The sequence below is a fragment of the Zea mays genome, chromosome 10 (genome assembly GCF_902167145.1).
Source record: "Zea mays cultivar B73 chromosome 10, Zm-B73-REFERENCE-NAM-5.0, whole genome shotgun sequence".
NCBI lineage: Eukaryota > Viridiplantae > Streptophyta > Magnoliopsida > Poales > Poaceae > Zea > Zea mays.
Genome location: NC_050105.1, coordinates 100907605 through 100927781, shown reverse-complemented (window position 1 = coordinate 100927781; position 20177 = coordinate 100907605). Strand labels below are relative to the sequence as shown.

Below are 20177 nucleotides of genomic sequence, written 5' to 3'. Positions count from 1 at the left end.
CTTTAATCGCATCCAGTCTGCTTTGCTGTGGACGAAACTTCTCTTTTGAGCCGAAGGCGAAAAACACCTTCCCTTCTTTTCGTACACAACGAAGCATAGAAAATTTTTCCTTCGAATCTTTTTCCCCTCTCTTTTTTTCTGAAGCACCTATCTTTTTTGTGTAGCATGATGATGATTCTATATATGTCTAAATGGATGTTCATGAATGCAAATGACATGATGATATGTTATGTGCAAATGAATATTAGGACACATGCTCAAAAAACCATAAGCACGGTCCTTCGTCCTCTCAAGAATGATAAAAATCTTTTTGCCGTTTACTTTTCGGCTTCACCGTTTACTTTTCGGTGTATCAGCGTTGACTTTTCGCTGTAAGCCTCCCTTAGGAGCTTCTTCGCCTTTTACTTTCGGCGGAATCAGCGTTTATTTTTCGCTGTAAGCTCTGCATTCCCTTAGGAACGACTTTTGAGCTTCTCCCTGTTTTCTTTTCTTTCTCTTTGCACTCGAGGGTGCGTTCTCAGCTTTTACATTTACATTTTTGGGGATATCGCTCTTATAGAATTGAAATAAGGAAAAGAAAAATTACATGTTGTGGCCCCATTAAAAACCTTTCTCCCCCTTTGGAAAGGAAAAGGGTGCCACAAAAAAGAATATAAAAAATTACATCAAACTAAACATAATATCTCCGAAGCTCATCCGCATTCCACGATCTAGGAATGTCATTGCCGTCCAAGTCCTTCAACCTGTAGGAACCAGGTCTTGACGAAGATGCTACCAAAAAGGGGCCTTCCCACTTCAGCTGTAATTTGCCTACTGTTTCAGGGTAGCTACTCTTCGAAGTACCAGGTGTCCTGGTTCAATGTTCTTCAACTTGACCTTTCTATCACGCCATTTTATTGTTTTAGCTTGATATTTATTGATGTTTTCCACAGCTTGGAGTCTGATCCCTTCAATAGCATCTTTTTCTATGGAGCAATAAGCTTCGTGTTCGCCCTCTGCCGAAGCTACTGTCCTTATTGATCCTGTTTTAGCCTCTTCTGGGGTTATTGTTTCGTCACCAAACAACAGTTTGAAGGGTGTAAAGCCTGTTGATCTTGAGATGGTTGTGTTATGACTCCACACCACTTTGATTAACTCGTCTGGCCACTTTCCCCTCGGCTGATTGAAGATTGACTTCATTATTCCTATCATTATGATCCCATTGGCTCTTTCAACAAGTCCATTTGATTCTGGGTGTCGGACTGATGCAAAATGGATCTTCGTGCCGATTTGATTACAAAATTCTCTGAAGGCTTCAGAATCATACTGTGTCCCATTATCCACAGTGATAGCCTTCGGCACTCCGAAGCGACAAACAATGTTTTGCCAGAAAAACTTTTGAATAGTAAACGAAGTTATTGTGGCTAAGGGCTTCGCCTCAATCCATTTGGAAAAATATTCCACTGCTACCACCACGTATCTTAAGTTCCCCTGTGCTGGTGGTAATGGACCTAGCAAATCCAGACCCTACCTTTGCAACGGCCAAGTGGGTTGTATTAACTGAGTTAAAGACGAAGGTTGTTTTTGATCTCTTGCACATTTCTGACAACCTTCGCACTTTTGGACTAAATCCGCTGCGTCCGAAGCTGCCTTTGGCCAATAAAATCCTTAGCGAAAAACCTTTCCAAGCAAAGGCCTAGATCCAATGTGAGATCCACACAGACCTGCATGTATGTCCTTCATTAATTCTATACCTTCGGATCTGGATAAGCACTTGAGCAATGGGGAACAGACCCCGCGCTTGTATAACTCCCCTTCTATTATAACATATGGTCGAGCTCTTGCTTCTATTCTCCTGTTATAAGCTTCGTCATCTGAAAGAAAATTACCCTGAAGGAAAAAGATGATCTCAGTTCTCCAATCTTCACTATAAACAGGGGATATGTTAAGGATTGCTCTTTCAAGAAGCTCGACCGAAGGTGCTTTTATTGTTTCAAAAAATACTTCTGAAGGTACAGGCAGCCCCTGGGCTGCTGACTTAGCCAATAGATCAGCGTATTCATTTTCTCCACGAGGAATATTTTTGACAGAGAAACCTTCGAAGGAAGCCTCAATCCTTCGGACTGTATCTAGATACTTTTCAAGCTTCGGGTCTCTTGCTTTGTAACTTTTGTCAATATGACCAGAAATAACTTGGGAATCAGTTTTAAGGATGGCCCTTCTGATTCCCATTGCCTTTAATTTCCGAAGACCCAAAAGCAGAGCTTCATACTCGGCGATGTTATTTGTGCAACTAAAATCAAGTTTTGCCGCATAACAAGTTTTAACTTTGGAAGGTGAAACCAACACAGCAGCCGCTCCCGCTCCGAAGGTTCCCCAAGACCCATCGCAAAACAATGTCCATGCTTCGGCGTCTTTATTTGTTTCTTCCTCCTGAGCCCCTGGCGTCCAGTCAGCAATGAAGTCTGCTAACGTCTGGGACTGAATCGAAGATCGATGAACATATTCAATACAAAATTCATTGAGCTCTGCAGCCCATTTTCCAATCCTTCCAGTAGCTTCTCGGTTCCTCATAATATCCTTCAGAGGTTGTGAATGAGGAACAATTATGTTGTAAGCTTGAAAATAATGCCGAAGCTTCCTGGAGGCCATCAAGACAGCGTACAGTACCTTCTCCAACTCTGTATAATTTTTCTTTGACAAACTAAGAACCTCGGATACAAAATATATTGGGGCCTGCCTCTTAACTTGGCCTTCAAGCTTCTCCTGAACAAGTGCTGCACTTACCGCTGAGTGCGAAGCTGCCACATATAATAACAAAAGAGCCCCTGGCGTAGGTGGAGTTAGTGTTGTCAGATCTATCAAATACTGTTTCAGCTCTTCAAAGGCCTTCTGCTGGATTGGTCCCCATTGAAAGACTTCGGCTGACTTCAGCACTTCGAAGAATGGTAAGTTTCTTTCTGCTGATCTGGATATGAATCTATTGAGAGATGCCAGCCTTCCTGTCAATCTTTGAGCCCCCTTTTTTGTACTTGGTGGCTACATTCGAAGTATAGCTTCGATTTTACTTGGGTTGGCCTCAATTCCCTTTGTTGAAACTAAGCAACCAAGAAATTTCCCCTTCTTTACTCCGAAGACACATTTTTCTGGATTCAGCTTTAGACCAGCCTGTCTAAAATTAGCAAAGGTCTCTTGTAAATCAGCAATGTGGTTATCCTGCTTCGTGCTCTTTACAATGATATCATCAACATAAGTTAGTACATTCCTGCCTATCTGAGAATGGAGAACCTTTGCTGTCATTCTGCTGAAGCTTCCTCCAGCATTCTTAAGCCCTTCAGGCATCCGAAGGTAACAGTATGTCCCACTAGGGGTTATGAAGCTGGTTTTTGGTTCATCCTCCTTCTTCATCCAGATTTGATGATAGCCTGAATAGCAATCCAGCAAACTCATAAGTTCTGATGAAGCTGCTGCATCGACTAGAGAATCTATCCTTGGTAATGGGAACTCATCCTTCGGACAGGCCTTATTGAGATCAGTAAAATCGATGCACATTCTCCATTTACCATTGGCCTTCTTCACCATAATAGTGTTAGCCAACCATTCTGGGTATTTTACCTCTCTAATAACTCCGGCACTGAGGAGTCGTTTCACTTCATTCCGAGCACCTTCGGCCTTATCATCAGACATCTTCCGAAGCCTCTGCTTCCTGGGTCTGAAGGATGGATCAACATTGAGCGAGTGCTCAATAACATCCATGTTAACTCCGCAAAGATCATTAGCTGACCAAGCAAAAACATCTTTATTGTTGAACAAAAACCTTATCAAGGTTTTCTCCTGCTCTTCGGACAATTGAGATCCCAATAGAACCTTCTGCTCTGCTATATCTTCACACAAGAGCATGGGTTTCGGCTGGTCAGCCGAAGCAGCTTTTTCCCTTCTGAACTTGTACTGCTCACAAGCTTCAGTTCCATCTATATTATGGATTGCTTTTGAGTCTGTCCAATTTCCTTCGGCCCTTCTGGCAGCTTCTTGACTTCCATGAATAGCAATGGGCCCTTGGTCCGAAGGTATCTTCATGCAAAGATAAGCTGGATGCAGAATTGCTTCGAAGGCATTAAGAGTACCACGACCAATGATTGCATTGTAAGGGTACTCCATGTCAACAATATCAAACATAACTTGCTCAGTCCTTGTGTTGTTGATGAATCCGAAGGCCACTGACATTGAGATTTTGCCAAGTGCTACAATCTGCCTTCCTCCGAAGCCGCAGAGGGGATGTGTGGCATCAAGAATTTTATCTTCGGGCTCTTGCATTTGTCTGAAGGCCTTAGCAAATATGATATCAGCTGCACTGCCTGTATCAACCAAAACATTGTGGACCAGAAATCCTTTGATAACACAAGAGATAACCATAGCATCATTGTGTGGGTAATCCTTGAGTTGAAGGTCCTCTTGGGAAAAGGTAATAGGAATGTGAGACCATCTTGACTTGACGAAGGGTCCTTGCACCCTGACATGTTGTACCCTTCTCTGTGCTTCCTTCTTCTGTTTCTTGTTGGCTGGTTCTGAACATGAACCGCCCGTTATCGGGAGTACCAGCTTCAGAACCAAAGCAGTTCCAGCTTGAATATTGAACGAAGCCATTAGCTTAGAAAAGTGGAAGTGAGTTCACCGGAGGTGGGCGCCAATGTTGGAGACTCGTTCTCAAATGCTATGAATTAAGAACAAGGCAACATAAAATATTAAATGTTAATGCCCTTCGTCCAATGAAGCATTATTCCTTTAAGGATTAATGAACTTCGGACGAAGGTTAAAAACGATACAATTACGAAGGTTAAATCTTCGTAATTGAACTCTAGTAGATTATATGAAATAATACGAAATATGAAGCATTAAAGACAAATAAATTATAAATGAACAACATCACTTTTATATTATCTCCATTTAATGTATTCAAGTACTAAATACATTTATACCTCTGCCTTGACAAAGATTAATTCCCGATTGACGCGATTGCAATTGCAGGAATGCGTGAACAGTAAAGGAGTACTGTTCACTATTTATAGGCACAAGACACAGCCTGTGAGGAATTACAATCATGCCCCTCATAAAAGTTTACAACAACGACTCAAACATTTATGGACTAAACAGTCATTCTATTTTTAAGTCGGTTTGTAATTCCGAAGCTTCATGGAGAGGAACCTTCGATCATCACATGCAGACAGCTTCAGCCGAAGCTGTTTCTTCCTGCAGGACCTTCGGCGACGAAGCATGGTCCCAACAGTATTTTGCAGGCGTGGATTATGGTGCTGGTAGAGATTCTGCAGCTGGATCTGGAACTTCTCGAGTTAGGAGAACGAGTAAGCTGCATTTTGTTGGACCACCTCGAGAGCTTCCACCCGAATCTCGGGTTTTGATACAGCCTGGTGGAAAGTGAGTGACGTATCTTTGCTTAATTGTTATCGAAAGTTATGTTTTTATTTCTACATTGTTTTATGCTTGCAGGACTTGGATCGATGACTCGTTCACAGGCATAGGATACTACAGGCAGGTGAACATGGTCCTTGGTAATCTTGTTCGTCTCCACTGGCCTGGTCTTGTGACTTTTCCTAGTGGCGAGTCTGTCCCCGCCACCACTTGGGAGCATTATCGCTATGGTGTCTGTAGAACGTTTGGCAACACACAGGCACTAGTTTGGGATGCATTCTTGGTATGAATTGTTTTTACTAATTTAGTTATCCCATATATGGTTGCTTGTACGATAACACTATTTGTTTGCAGAAACGGTACAAGTTGCCGGAAGATGGATCATATGATATGAACGCTCGTTACGTGTTTGAGTATAACATGAACGATGTCATTGCAGATGCAAAGTACTATGCACGAATTCAGGCTATAAAGGCATGGTACAGAGCAAGTGCTGATGATCGGCCCATGCCGAATACCAAGGCGGAGTGGTCATCAATTTACCTTACGGAGGAGCAATACCTTGAGGTAAACAAGTTGTTGCATCTCATATCGTTTTTTGCTGATTCTTGTTTTGGGTACATGTTAATCCATGTATTTGCTTGATTAAAAAAAATTCATATAGGTGTCGGTGCCGTGGATGGCCACCCGATAAGAGGGTTATCGGGCCTTGTGCAGATGGTGGCTTCCCCTGAGTTTCGTGCCATTTCTGAAAGGAACAGAGGAAATCGTGGACTCAGTCGTTCCATAACTACGGCGGCGATGGACTTGTGCGCTTGGCTAAGCGATTGGTATGTCACAGTATGTTGTAACTTCGAATTACATAAAAATGTGTCATTCTAACTTGTATGTACAGGAAGTCAAATCCGGCCGTACGCCCATGGATGTGGAGGTGTATATGCAAGGGCATAGGGGTTCTGATCCTCAGAATCCTGATGTTTTATGCACTCAGACGGCCACCGACCGTCTAGTGAGTTTTTGGTACTCTATTATGTGTTTGTGCATCTAATTGGTGATGCACTTATATTTGGTATGTTTGCCTCCAGGCTTCGGACGGGCAGGAGATGGTTCAATGCCATGGACATGAGTACGATTGGAGGAGCCAGCCAATCGACCCTCAGGCAGCATATGCTAGCGCAGAAGGACAAGCTCATGGACGGTGGGAGTATTTGATTTGGATTTCAAAATTATCCTCATTTGCTTGCGATTGAACTAAGTACATGATTTACTGTACTAAGTGCATGGTTCACTCTTGTAGGTCGGGTATTTTTGATTCTACGATTAATTCTAGGGAGCTGAGATGCCGTGAACGACAGTCCACATCCTCGTCTTCGCAGACGTCCCATTCTCGATCATCCGCATAAGAGATAGAGCTTGCAGTGTTGCGTCAACAGGCAGAGTATCATCAATCAGTTTTGAGGGAACAAATGGAGTACCAGAGACAACAAGCTGAGTACCAGAAGAAAAAGGACGGGTATTATTCAAACCTCCAGGCCCATAATCAAGCTCTTCTCTCGGTAAGTTGAAGTAACATTTTGTTCATAACAACTAAAAACACATGATGTGTATCTTATTTTCTCAACAATGGCTTGTATATAATTTGTAGCAACTGACACAACAAGCGAGCGTCCTGATGCCGACATATGGGATGCCGCCTCCGGACTTTGCACTGCCGATGACAATGCTGTCGCCTCCACCTCCGTCTCTGTCACAATTCCCTATGGTATGTACACATATGCGTGGGTGACATGTTCATAGATGTCTTATGTGTTAAAATGAAAAACTTAGTGGTTAATATTTCACGCATATGTGTTATAGGGATTTCAGACACCACCCGCTTTAGTTGCCGCACCTGGAGATGGGTCTGGCCAAGACGACGCATCGCATTCTTGGGTGAACAACCTTTTCAACACCCAGAGTCCACCCGGAGGAAGTGGCTATAACTTGAACCAACCAGGTGATGGATATGAGTGATAGTTCATCAAATGTGTTTGATTTAGAACTGTCACTGTTCATGTCAAAGACTATGTGTCGAACTATGTCAGTTTTTAATTTGGAACTATATGTTGATGTAAAAGACTTGTTGCAACTATTTGGGACTATATGTTTGTGAATGTGGTGCTGTTAAATTTGTGAATGTGAATACTTATGTGAATTGATGTTTGTGAATGTAAATATGTGGTTGTATATGAAATCTGTGTATATGTGTATGCAATATGTGATTTTTTCTGTAAATATCAAAAATTTATAAAAACATGATTTTTTTTGCAATTGCTGAAATTCGTTATGTCCGACGGCCTACGCTAGGCCGTCGGACATAAGGGTTGTAGGCCCCACAAGTAGTCGTTAAAACGGTTGACGAGAGTTATCTTCGACGGCCTGGCGTGGCTGTCGAAGGTAGCCTATGTCCGACGGTCACCGTCAGAAATAACACTATTTCCGACCAGTTACGGCCGAGGGCTGGGTACCGTCGGAGATAAGGATTTGGCCGTCGGAAATAGACTATTTCCGACGGTTTAACCTTTATATCCAACGGTTTTGGCCGTGTTGGACATTCTATATTTTACCGTAGTGACGATAATTAGATATGCTTTCGATCTCCATGTAATCTTCCCCGGCCTGCCATGCATGCCCACTACTTTATTTGCCTGCTCGTTCGTTCGTTGTAGCTACTGCATTGCCGTGATCGTTCATTATCATCATGCAGTCATGCAGATGCCAAGGGTGATGAGGCCGCGCCGCGCGCAGTGCCTCCCCTCGATCTCCTCTCCACCACCTAAAGCAGCAGCAACCGCACCACTACTCCCTCCGTTTCCTCTCTACTTCACATGCACACCAACTCGTCTCTCCCTCTCCCTATATAACACCCCCTAGTCCAGCCCCCAAACCACCAACACAACAACATCTCTTCCAGCTCCCACCAGCAACTACAAGAGAACATCACATCCTAGCTAGCTACTAGCTCGAGCTCTCATCAGAAGAACATACTGATCATCGATCACCAGTCACCACCACCACCTAAGGCTCTCAGACGACCTCAGAGATTGAAAGCCACACATCAGCCATGGGGCTCCTTCCTACCGACCGCATGGACAGCCTCTTCTCCCCGCGCTGCCAGTGGGTGAACGGCCCCATCATCGTGGGCGCGGGGCCCTCGGGTCTCGCCGTGGCGGCGTGCCTGCGCGAGCAGGGCGTCCCCTACGTCATGCTGGAGCGCGCCGACTGCATCGCGTCGCTGTGGCAGAGGCGCACCTACGACCGCCTCAAGCTGCACCTGCCCAAGCAGTTCTGCGAGCTGCCGCGCATGCCCTTCCCCGACCACTACCCGGAGTACCCCACCCGCCGCCAGTTCATCGACTACCTCGAGGACTACGCCGCCAGGTTCGAGATCAGGCCGGAGTTCAGCACCACGGTGGTGTTGGCGCGCTACGACGAGACGTCGGGCCTCTGGCGCGTCACCACCTCGGCGCCCGCCAACGGTGGCGACGTGGAGTACATCGGCCGCTGGCTCGTCGTCGCCACCGGCGAGAACGCCGAGGCCGTCGTGCCCGACATCCCGGGTCTCGGCGGCTTCCACGGCAAGGTCACCCACGTCAGCGACTACAAGTCAGGGGAGGCCTACGCCGGGAAGCGCGTGCTCGTGGTCGGCTGCGGCAACTCCGGGATGGAGGTGTCGCTCGACCTCTCCGACCACGGGGCCCGCCCGGCCATGGTCGTGCGCGACGCCGTGCACGTCCTCCCCCGTGAGGTGCTCGGCAAGTCCACCTTCCAGCTCGCCGTGCTCCTCAGGCGCTGGCTCCCGCTCTGGCTCGTCGACAAGATCATGGTCATCCTCGCCTGGCTCGTCCTGGGCAACCTCGCCAAGCTCGGCCTCCGACGCCCCGCCGCCGGCCCGCTCGAGCTCAAGGAGACACACGGCCGCACACCCGTCCTCGACACCGGCGCGCTCGCGCGCATCCGTGCCGGAGATATCGCCGTCGTCCCTGCCGTGACACGTTTCGGAAAGGGCGGCCAGGTTGAGCTCGCCGACGGACGCACTCTTGACTTCGACGCCGTCATCCTCGCCACCGGATACCGCAGCAACGTTCCCCAGTGGCTCGAGGTAAATCCGTAAATCCAATAATTCGAATGCCAATAATATCCAAGTATGTACTACTGTTCCATTGCTAGAACATTGTTGATCTGATCAATCTCCATCTCCAATTAATTCTTTCAGAGCAGCAACGATTCCTTCAACAAGGAAGGATACCCCAAGACGGCCTTCCCTCACGGGTGGAAGGGTCAATCTGGGCTCTACGCCGTGGGTTTCACCCGGCGTGGTCTCTTGGGCGCCTCCACCGACGCCGTGCGCATTGCCAAGGACCTCGGCAACGTCTGGAGGGAGGAGACCAAGCCCACGAAGAGGGCCGGCGCCTGCCACAGGCGCTGCATCTCCGTCGTCTTCTAATCCGACCCACCAGCATGACGACGACGAATGAAGCTAACTTAATTACTGAAGCACACACAAACAGACACACAGACAGATACACTTGTTCGTTCATGGTGTTTTAGTTAGTCAGTCCAATCCCCTTGGTTCGTTGTTCATTAATTTGTTCTTTGCCTGCCAGGTACATTAGTAGTAATACGGTGAGAGTGAGTTGAGTAAAAAAAAAAACATGGAGCCCTCCCATCAGTAGGGAAGAAGTGAGTGAGCCCTAGAGGGGATTTTTTTTACTGCAGCTATGGCCGCTAGCTTGGTGTATAGTAGCAACCTGTTGATGGAAGAAGAGGCTCTCTTTATTTTTCATTGACCTACCAGCATGTAAATTATTTAATTTATTTGTTGTTCTATACACACCACCGGTGTATTAGTTACTCTACTGCAGTTTGTAGCTTGTAGTAGTAGCCAGTTTTAGTACTGTATGGTTATAGTGATGAAGAGGTATATCACATCTTGTTGAATTCCTCCTTTTTCTTCCCTGTTTACCATACATCATCAGTTAAATTAGTCTCCAATGTGAATTCCAAGTTCGCAAATTAGCAAAGCAAAATGATGAAAGGAGATGTGAAGTGTCTCTTTCAGAAATAATGCAGCAATTGAGAAAGATTCAGGGGGCCGGGCCGGCCGCAGGGGACATGGCAGTGTGGCGTTTGCTGTGGAATTCCTGGCACTTGTCCTCTGGTTGTCCCTTGCAGCACTAGAACTGCAGGGTCACTATTGGCTCCTGGTGCCCTGGAAAGTTACCGGTACAAATCAGATGAGATCTCTCTCTCTCTGCTGCTAGCTGCACTGCACCACACCACCACTACCTGCCTCTGCCAGTCTGCAGGCACCGCACAACCGGCCGCCCAAGATTCCAGATTAACCCGAAGTCAACTTTCACAAACAGGAGACCAAATAAGGGTGTGAGTGAGTGTAGCTGTGGGGTTAGTGATTAACATATACAAATTCAATCGTAGCCGTTTTTTTTTTTGCAGCTTTAAACTGCGTACGAAATTGTCCAAAGAAGTGCTTGGTTCCTAGGTTTTTTTTGTTTGCTCACAAATTCATAAGTCACTCAGTGTTGGTTAGGAATGGAAATTAGGCAATCCGAAAATTGCAGTACACAGTTCCTCAAATAATTGCACACTGGCTTGCTGTTCCTAAAATACTAAGTTTACATGTGAAATCGCGTGTGATGAAAACATTGTCTTAGTTGACATTGGAACATTGTGGTTAATTGTTATTGGCTTAGTAAAGTGGTTTATATGCTTTTGGTCGCAATGTAAGTATGCAAATATATGTTTTCGATATTTATGTAACACACTCGGCGGAGTGGTGTTGCGTGGATTAACCGTAGGTCAAGTCGTGAATTTGTGCTCGTACACGTATGGTTGCGTGCGTTGTTGATGTGCATGTGTTGATCGAGGTGAAACATGGTCAGCAACTACGACGAAACTAGTTTTTGGTACAAAGTTCAGGGAGGAACTAGATTCATTAGTCGAGGATGTTGTGCCGAATGTTTTGGGTCGAAGTCGATGTTACATATCGTGATCACGTCCCCGAAGATGTGCACGGAGTGTCGTGGTGAGATATATTTGAAATACCGAAATGTATAAGAGAAAAAACGGAAAAAAAACATAAAGAGGATAAGGGTGTGTTTAGTTTGGCTTTAGACTTTGTCTTTTGCCTAATAAAAGCCAAAAGATAAATAAAGGGCTTGACCCAGAAAGCAACTTTTTCCAAAAGCTTATTTTCTTGCATTGCAAAACTGAAAGCACCTATAAACTTGATTTTTTGTAACTTTTGGATGGAATATGAAAATATATAGAATAACTTTTAGTGACTTCCACCAATCATTTTTTAGCTTTTCTATAGTTCACAACACACAACAGCTTTTTTCATAGCTCACAACAGATTTTGGCATCTCTAAAAAATACCATGGTTTTGAGAAATATTATTTGAATATAACATTGTAAACCATAGTATTAGGAAAAACCTAGCCATGCCATGAAAATTTTGGGTTGGAGTGGAGTTTCTAATACTCCAAAAATACCATGGGTCGTACGGAGTCAATGTAACGCCCCGAATTTTGGAGTGGAATTTTTTTCTTTTCTTCACTCGCCAAATTCGGGCGTTACCCTTTCCTTTTTCCTTTCCCCTCGCTAAGCCTTGACCTTTTCCAAAGTTATAGCGGGATTCGGCTTGAGATCTCGTGTAAAACAAAACCCTAGAAGTACTTTATTTTGGTTGACTGCACCATGCCGAACCATGCATTTATTTTGGTTGGTTGAAATTGTGAAAGCCTTCATCTAGAAAATAGGTTTTAGAAAAAGGAAAACCTTTTCTTTTCTCCCTCCCCCCTTCCTCCCCTTTTCGGCCCAGCCTGCCCCCTCCCCTCGCGCGCGGCCCAGCTGGCCAGCGCGACCCAGCCGCCCCCCTCTCCCCTTCCCGCTGTGGGCCCCATGGCGGCCCAGCCGCCCCAGCCGGCCCCCCCCCGCTCCCCACGCCGCGCCCAGCGCGCGGACGGTTGGGAAACCGTCGCCGCCTCCCCGCGGGCCCCACCCGTCAGGCCCTCCCCACTCCCCAAACCCCTCCCTCTCTCCTCCCCTGCTCGCCCCCACTCGCCTGCCCGACCCGCCTACTCCCCTGCTCGGCTCGCCGCCGAATCGCCCGCCACCGGCCTCCCTCCCCCGCGCGGTAAGCCCCTCCCCCTCCTCTCTCCTCTCCCCTCCCTCCCCCTTCCCCGACGCGGCCCCGTCCCCGGCCTTGGCGCGGCGGCCCCGGCGTGGCCCTGCCCCTGCTCGGCGCGCTCCCCCGCCCCGCCCGACACGCCTTCCCCTCGCGCGCGCCCGTGCGGCTTGCCCAGCCATGGCACGGCGTGGCTCCGGCTCGCCGGCGCGCGGCCGTGGCGCCCCCTCCCCCGGCGTCCCCGCGCAGCCCCGTGCCCGTCCTCGGCACGCGGCTTCGTGCCCGCGCGGTCTGGTCCCTGTGGCTCGTCGCTCGCGGTGGCTCCGACCTCGCTGTGGCGGCTCGGCCTCGCCCTGCCCCTACTCGGCGCCCTCCCCGCGTGCCTGCTTGCCCCCGGCGTGCGCCCCTAGCCCGGCCGTGGTGCGGCCCCGTCGCCGGCCATGGCGGCTCGGCCCCGCCCGCCCCGTGCGGCATCGCCCCGGCGCCCCGCCTTGCCCCGGCAGCCCGCCCGCCTTGGCGTGCCCCACCCCTGCCCGGCGCGGCCTTGAGCTCGGCCCCACGCGGTCGACCTCGACATGGCCCCGTTGTCGCTCGCGGCGCGCAACGCAGCGCGTGCGTGCTCGCATGGTGCACGGTGCTTTGGCATGGCTCGCCGTGCCTTTGGCGCGTTTGCCTTCCCCTAGACATGCCCGTCTACCCCCCCCCCCCCCCCCCCGTGTATTCCATGCGTAGTGATCGCGTTATTTGATTAATAAATGGAAACTCAATTTGAAAATCGGTTACGTTAGTTAATTCATGTAGTTAATCATCTACCTTATTTAATGTTGATCAATTGAAAATGGTTATGATTCTATTAGTGCATGTGACTAATCCTCATTATTGGAACTAAGTGGAACCAGAGCACATAACGATTAGTTATGCATCTACACATACTACGCCTCGAGTATAGCTTTAACCCCTGCGAGACCTTCTTTCTTCTTTTTCTAGCCATGGCAAATGCAATATCGTATGTTATACTCTATGCATATTTAATCTATTTGTTCTCTTGTATGGTGTACTGTTTGTTTCCTAATTTGAATGGATGGATGTATGTTTGCGCTCGCATAGAGAACAATCCGGTTGAGGAGCCCGAAGAACTCACAGGAGAAGCCCCTGAGCAACAGTCGGTTGGTGGAGGCAAGTGTCCCTTGACCTATCTCTGTCCTATACATTCTTTAATTCACCTCCCGCATTACACATTTATACCTAAGGATTGACTAGCTTTTGTTATCCATGTCCTTGTTTACCTATCTGGGTTGGATTATTATTGCTTGGTCTTATGCTATTGCTCAACTCTAATCAATGAACATGATGAGAATTATCAATGATACGTTGTTTTCCCCTCTTTTATTATGATGTTATACTTGTGGCCTTCAAGGGGGCCCGAGCGGTTTCTCGAGTGCCTCTCCGTAAGGACCTGTTCGTTGGATGACCGCCCAGGAAAACAGTGCAACCATGAGGGTGGAATGGGGTGCCCTTAGCTGAATAATTAGAGGATCCGGGGTGTAGTTTGCTTAGCCGTTGTGCCGTTAATGGGGCTCGGTGTATGCGGCTCGCTCTGCCAAGCTTGGGTTCGCCCCTTGGGGAGGAGTACGGTGCATTTAGGAAACCTAACGGGCGGCTATAGCCCCGGGGAATCTTTGTAAAGGCTACGTAGTGATGCCCTACTGGGCCACCTAGGTAGTGGTCAATGGGGAGTAGCTCTCTCCGGGCAGAAAGGGAATCACGACTTGTGGGTAAAGTGCACAACCTCTGTAGAGTGTTCGAAAACTGATATATCAGCCGTGCTCGCGGTTATGAGCGGCCAAGGGAGCTCCAGTGATTAGTGGTACTTGATCAGAGACATTCGGGTTACAGGTGGCAACGAGGTTGATGGTTCTTGGTAATGACTCTAGTAATGGTAAGTGGTACTCTTTCCATTTGGAAAGGAGTACGTTTGGGTTAATGACGTGGGCTAAATCTAAAACTTGGCTTTCTCTACTAGTAATAATAATCTGACCAACTAAAAGCAACTGCTTGACTTACCCCACCACATAAAGCTAGTCCACTACAGCCAGACAGGATACTTGCTGAGTATGTTGATGTGTACTCACCCTTGCTCTACACACCAAACCCCCCCTTTCCAGGTTGTCTGCATTGCAACCACTGCTCAGGCGAAGATGAAGTCGTGGAAGGAGACTTCCAGGAGTTCCAAGACTACGACGAGTTCTAGGCGTGGGTTAGCGGTAACCCCCAGTCGGTTGCCTGTGAAGGCCGCATTTATCTACGTTTCTTTTCCGCACTTTGATTTATTGTAAAGACTATGTGGATGTCTCAGACATATGATGTAATCGACTATTATTTCCCTTTTTAATACTATTTGAGCACTGTGTGATGATGTCCATGTTATGTAACTGTTGTGTACGTGAATTGCTGATCCTGGCACGTACATGGTTCGCATTCGGTTTGCCTTCTAAAACCGGGTGTGACATAGGTGGTATCAAAGTCGTGCTGGCTGTAGGACCGCTAACCTAGAGTAGAATGGTCGTTCTAAGGATTATAGACCTCTGTCCCTGCCTTGATTTTGATATCTCTTCAAAAGTTGGTCATACCGACCAAAACTATGTTCTACTATATACTATACCTTGCTGAAAATTGTGTTTTATTCTAATCCTTCATTTATTTATGGTTTACTTGCTGATCATACTAGTTCTATTCTCACTCTTATGCTTGCGGTGTCTTTTGTAGATGGCTCGTCTTAGGCACACTGCACGGAAGTCTGTCATCCCCTTCTTACCCTCTCGTCTCGTGGAGCATCCGCTTCACCGTCCTGTGACCGGTCAGTCCAGCCACTTGGAGAGGCTGCACCACCGCCTGCATGAGGAGCAGGAACGTCGACGACAGGAGCAGCAAGGCTCTTCTTTCTCACTCCAGCAGGAGATAGAGTCTGTGAGGAGCTGCTCCCCTGTGCTTCCCCTGGAGGCGCCCCCTGCACCACCACTGGATGCCCCAGCCCCTGGAGTAGCTGCTGGAGGAGACCCAGACGACGGAGGTGGCGACAGCAGCTCGAGCCACGACACTGACTTTTCTGCCGACCAGGAGCCGGAAGGATGGGTTGCTCGACCCATCACTCGCGACGCTGCTCGCGGGTGTCACTTCCACGATGCGCTCGACACCCTGCTACGTCGGGCACTTGACCGGCGTACTTGGTCTATCGAGTATCGCTGTGTGGTCTACCAGCATAGTCGCGGGGTCTACCCGGACCGCTAGGAGGCGACCTGCTTGGTGCGCCGTCCGGAGAACAGTCTCTGGGGTGCTGAGGTCTGCTCAGAGCACTATTCTATCTCTGAGCGGGACTCAGTTGAGGCGGCCATGCAAGATGTCGCACGACGTGCGCTTTCGCACTACTGCTCAGTTTCGGCGGGGTAGCCGATGGTCTCAACCTGAAGTATTACCCCCACCGTCCATCTAGCAGCACAGGAGGCGTGATTGTCTCACCTGTTGGTGAGGACAATCCTAGGTTGAGCAGCACAGTCAACCTAGCCACCGTGCTAAACACGGAGCTGGACCATGCGCTAGACGAGCTGAGTAGGGCTCGTGCTGAGATCGCCCTGCTGCGGGCTGAGCGCGCGGAACGTCGTCACCTGAACGATGGTTCTCCCGCTCCCGTAGGGACTCAACACCCGTACCGCTCACCTCGGCGCGGACACCGGTCTTATGGCAACCCCGACTGTAAGACCAAGATAGACTTGGAATCATAGATCGTCAGTGTTGAGTCTTGTAATAAATGCTTAATATAGAAGTTTTAGTCTTAGTCTCAGTCTTAGCGTTAGTCTCGCTCTTAGTCAGTCTTAGTTAGACAGGGTAGTTTGCTTATCCTGTGCATTTATGTTTGTCATGATGAACTATGCTTGAGTTGGATCTTTGTAATGACTGTCACCAGAGTGTGGGTATCCCCTGCATTTTGGTTTATCTGTTATGTTAATGAAGTTAGTTATCTAGTTGGGAAGCCTTTTATTCCACTTTCCTCTTTATCTGAGAAGCTGTGTTGGTCTGTGTTGGAGATCAGTGAAGATGCTCATCTGTTCAGTGTTGTGGAGGATTCTATACTCTTTTCTTATGCTGCAAGATTTGCAAGATCAGTTCTGATGTGTGGTTGCATTCTGCAGATGTCAGAAAACAGGCGCAGAGGAGGAAGGCGTGCTCAGCAAGAGCAAGCCGCTCAGCAGGATGAAGTACCTCAGCAACAGCAGCTGCCGCCCCTGCCCCCGATGTACATCGAGCAGATGTTCCTGATGCAGACCTAGGCAGTTCAAGCCATTGGACAGACTCTGGCCGCCATTCAGCAGCAGCAGCAGGCACCACCTCAACCTCAGATGCCCAGAGACAAACGTGTTGAATTCATGAGAGGTCATCCCCAACGTTCGCTCATTCTTCTGACCCCATGGATGCTGAAGACTGGCTGCGCACGGTGGAGCGAGAGTTGCATACCGCTCAGTGTGATGAAAGGGAGAAAGTTCTGTATGGTCCCCGTCTGTTGAGAGGAGCAGCCCAGTCTTGGTGGAAGTCTTATCTCGCCACCCATGCCAACCCCGACACCATCACCTGGAAACAATTCAGAGGTAGCTTTCGTCAGTACCATGTTCCTGTAGGTCTGATGACCGTGAAGAAGGAGGAGTTCCTGGCCCTCAAGCAAGGGTCATTGTCTGTCAGTGGGTACCGGGACAGGTTTCTACAGTTGTCCCGCTATGCTCCTGAAGATGTCAATACCGACGCCAAGCGACAATATCGTTTCCTAAGAGGCTTGGTTGACCCTCTGCAGTATCAGATGATGAATCATACCTTCCCGACGTTTCAGCACCTGATTGACAGAGCAATCATGACAGAAAGGAAGCGTAAGGAGATGGAGGATCGCAAGCGCAAGATCAGTGGACCCCAGCCTGGAAGCAGCAATCGTCCTCGTTTCTCAGGCAATCAACCTCAGTAGTTCAGGCAGAACCAACGTCCACCTCAGCATCAGCAATTCCAAAGGCAGTATCCTCAGCACCAATATCAGAATCGCCAGAACAATCAGTCAGGAGGAGGTCAGTTTCAGAGGCAGAATCAGCAGACACCTCGTCTTCCTGCCCCAGCAAACCAGCAGAACAATCAGGCAGCACCAGCTCAGGTTGGAAACAGAGCATGTTTCCACTGTGGAGAGCAAGGCCACTGGGTGATGCAATGTCCGAAGAGGGCAGCCCAGCAGCAGTCAGGCCCCAATGCACCAGCAAAGCAGAATGTGTCTCATCCTGGAGCAGGCAACCGCTCTCAGCCACGTTATAACCATGGGAGACTGAACCACTTGGAGGCTGAAGCAGTTCAAGAGACCCCCGGCATGATAGTAGGTATGTTCCCAGTCGACTCCCATATTGCAGAAGTGTTATTTGATACTGGAGCAACGCATTCTTTCATTACTGCATCATGGGTAGAAGCACATAATCTTCCGATAACTACCATGTCAACCCCCATTCAAATTGACTCAGCCAGTGGTAGAATTCGAGCCGATAGCATTTGTTTGAATGTAAGTGTGGAAATAAGGGGGATAGTGTTTCCCGCTAACCTCATAGTAATGGGTACTCAAGGAATAGATGTCATCTTAGGGATGAATTGGCTAGATAAGTATCAGGCAGTTATTAGTTGTGATAAGAGGACAATCAAGTTGGTGTCCCCACTAGGCGAGGAAGTGGTGACCGAGTTAGTCCCGCCTGAGCCGAAGAAAGGAAGTCGTTACCAGATGGCTGTCGATAGCAGTGAAGCAAACCCAATTGAGAGTAACAAGGTTGTGTCCGAATTCCCAGATGTGTTTCCAAAGGACTTACCAGGTATGCCACCAGAGCGGAAAGTTGAGTTTGCTATAGAGCTTCTTCCTGGCACTGCCCCCATTTTTAAGAGAGCTTACAGAATATCCGGACCAGAGTTGGTTGAGCTTAAGAAGCAGATCGATGAGTTGTCAGAGAAAGGTTACATCCAGCCAAGCACCTCGCCTTGGGCCACCCCTGTCCTATTCGTGGAGAAGAAAGATGGCACCAAAAGGATGTGTATCGATTATCGAGCTCTGAATGAGGTCACCATCAAGAACAAGTACCCCTTGCCCAGGATAGAAGACTTGTTCGACCAGTTGAGAGGAGCCAGCGTGTTCTCCAAGATAGATCTGAGGTTAGGTTATCATCAGCTCAGGATCCGACCTTCAGATATTCCGAAGACGACATTCATTACCAAGTATGGGTTGTATGAGTTCACTGTAATGTCTTTCGGTCTAACCAATGCACCAACCTTCTTCATGAATTTGATGAACAGTGTATTCATGGATTATCTTGACAAGTTTGTGGTGGTATTCATTGATGACATTCTGATATATTCTCAAAGCGAAGAGGAGCATGCAGATCATTTGAGGATGGTATTGCAGAGATTGCGAGAGCACCAGTTGTATGCAAAGTTGAGCAAGTGCGAGTTCTGGATCAGTGAAGTCCTGTTCCTGGGTCATATAATCAACAAAGAAGGATTGGTTGTGGATCCGAAGAAAGTGACAGACATTCTGAACTGGGAAGCGCCAACAGATGCTCGAGGAATCAAGAGCTTTATTGGAATGGTCGGATATTATCGGCGATTCATCGAAGGGTTTTCGAAGATTGCGAAACCAATGACAGCTTTGCTAGGCAACAAAGTTGGGTTCAAATGGACCCAAAAATGTCAAGAGGCCTTTGAAGCGCTGAAAGAGAAGTTGACTACAACGCCTGTTTTAGTCTTGCCTGATGTGCACAAACCCTTCTCGGTGTATTGCGATGCTTGTTACACTGGTTTGGGATGTGTGTTGATGCAAGAGGGAAGAGTTGTGGCTTACTCGTCCCGATAGCTGAAGGTTCATGAGAAGAATTATCCAATCCATGACCTAGAGTTGGCAGCAGTGGTTCACGCACTGAAGACATGGAGGCACTATCTGTATGGACAGAAATGTGATGTTTACACAGACCACAAGAGTCTAAAGTATATATTCACTCAATCAGAGCTGAATATGAGGCAACGAAGATGGTTAGAGCTGATCAAAGACTATGAATTGGAGATTCATTACCATCCAGGCAAAGCGAACGTAGTAGCAGATGCTTTGAGCAGGAAGAGTCAAGTCAATCTGATGGTCGCTCGTCCGATGCCTTATGAGTTGGCCAAAGAGTTTGACAGATTGAGTCTCGGATTTCTGAACAACGTGCGAGGAGTCACAATTGAGTTGGAACCTACCTTGGAGCGGGAAATCAAAGAAGCACAGAAGAATGATGAGAAGATCAGTGAGATCCGGCGACTGATTCTAGATGGCAGAGGCAAAGATTTTCGGGAAGATGCAGAAGGTGTGATATGGTTCAAAGACCGCCTGTGTGTTCCCAATGTCCAGTCTATTTGGGAGTTGATTCTCAAAGAAGCTCATGAGACCGCTTATTCAATTCACCCTGGCAGTGAGAAGATGTATCAGGATCTGAAGAAGAAATTCTGGTGGTACGGAATGAAGAGAGAAATCGCAGAGCATGTGGCTATG

The 20177-nt window shown here is 47.9% G+C and overlaps 1 protein-coding gene across 1 annotated transcript; it reads left to right on the top strand.

The window, feature by feature from the left end:
• The first annotated feature begins 8334 nt into the window (after positions 1 to 8334).
• LOC100281570 (uncharacterized) lies at positions 8335 to 10386 on the top strand. The gene is made up of 2 exons (NM_001368031.1): positions 8335 to 9547; positions 9662 to 10386. The coding sequence occupies exons 1-2, from the start codon at positions 8510 to 8512 to the stop codon at positions 9890 to 9892; spliced, it is 1269 nt and encodes a 422-aa protein (NP_001354960.1). The 5' UTR covers positions 8335 to 8509; the 3' UTR covers positions 9893 to 10386.
• The last annotated feature ends 9791 nt before the right edge of the window (positions 10387 to 20177 follow it).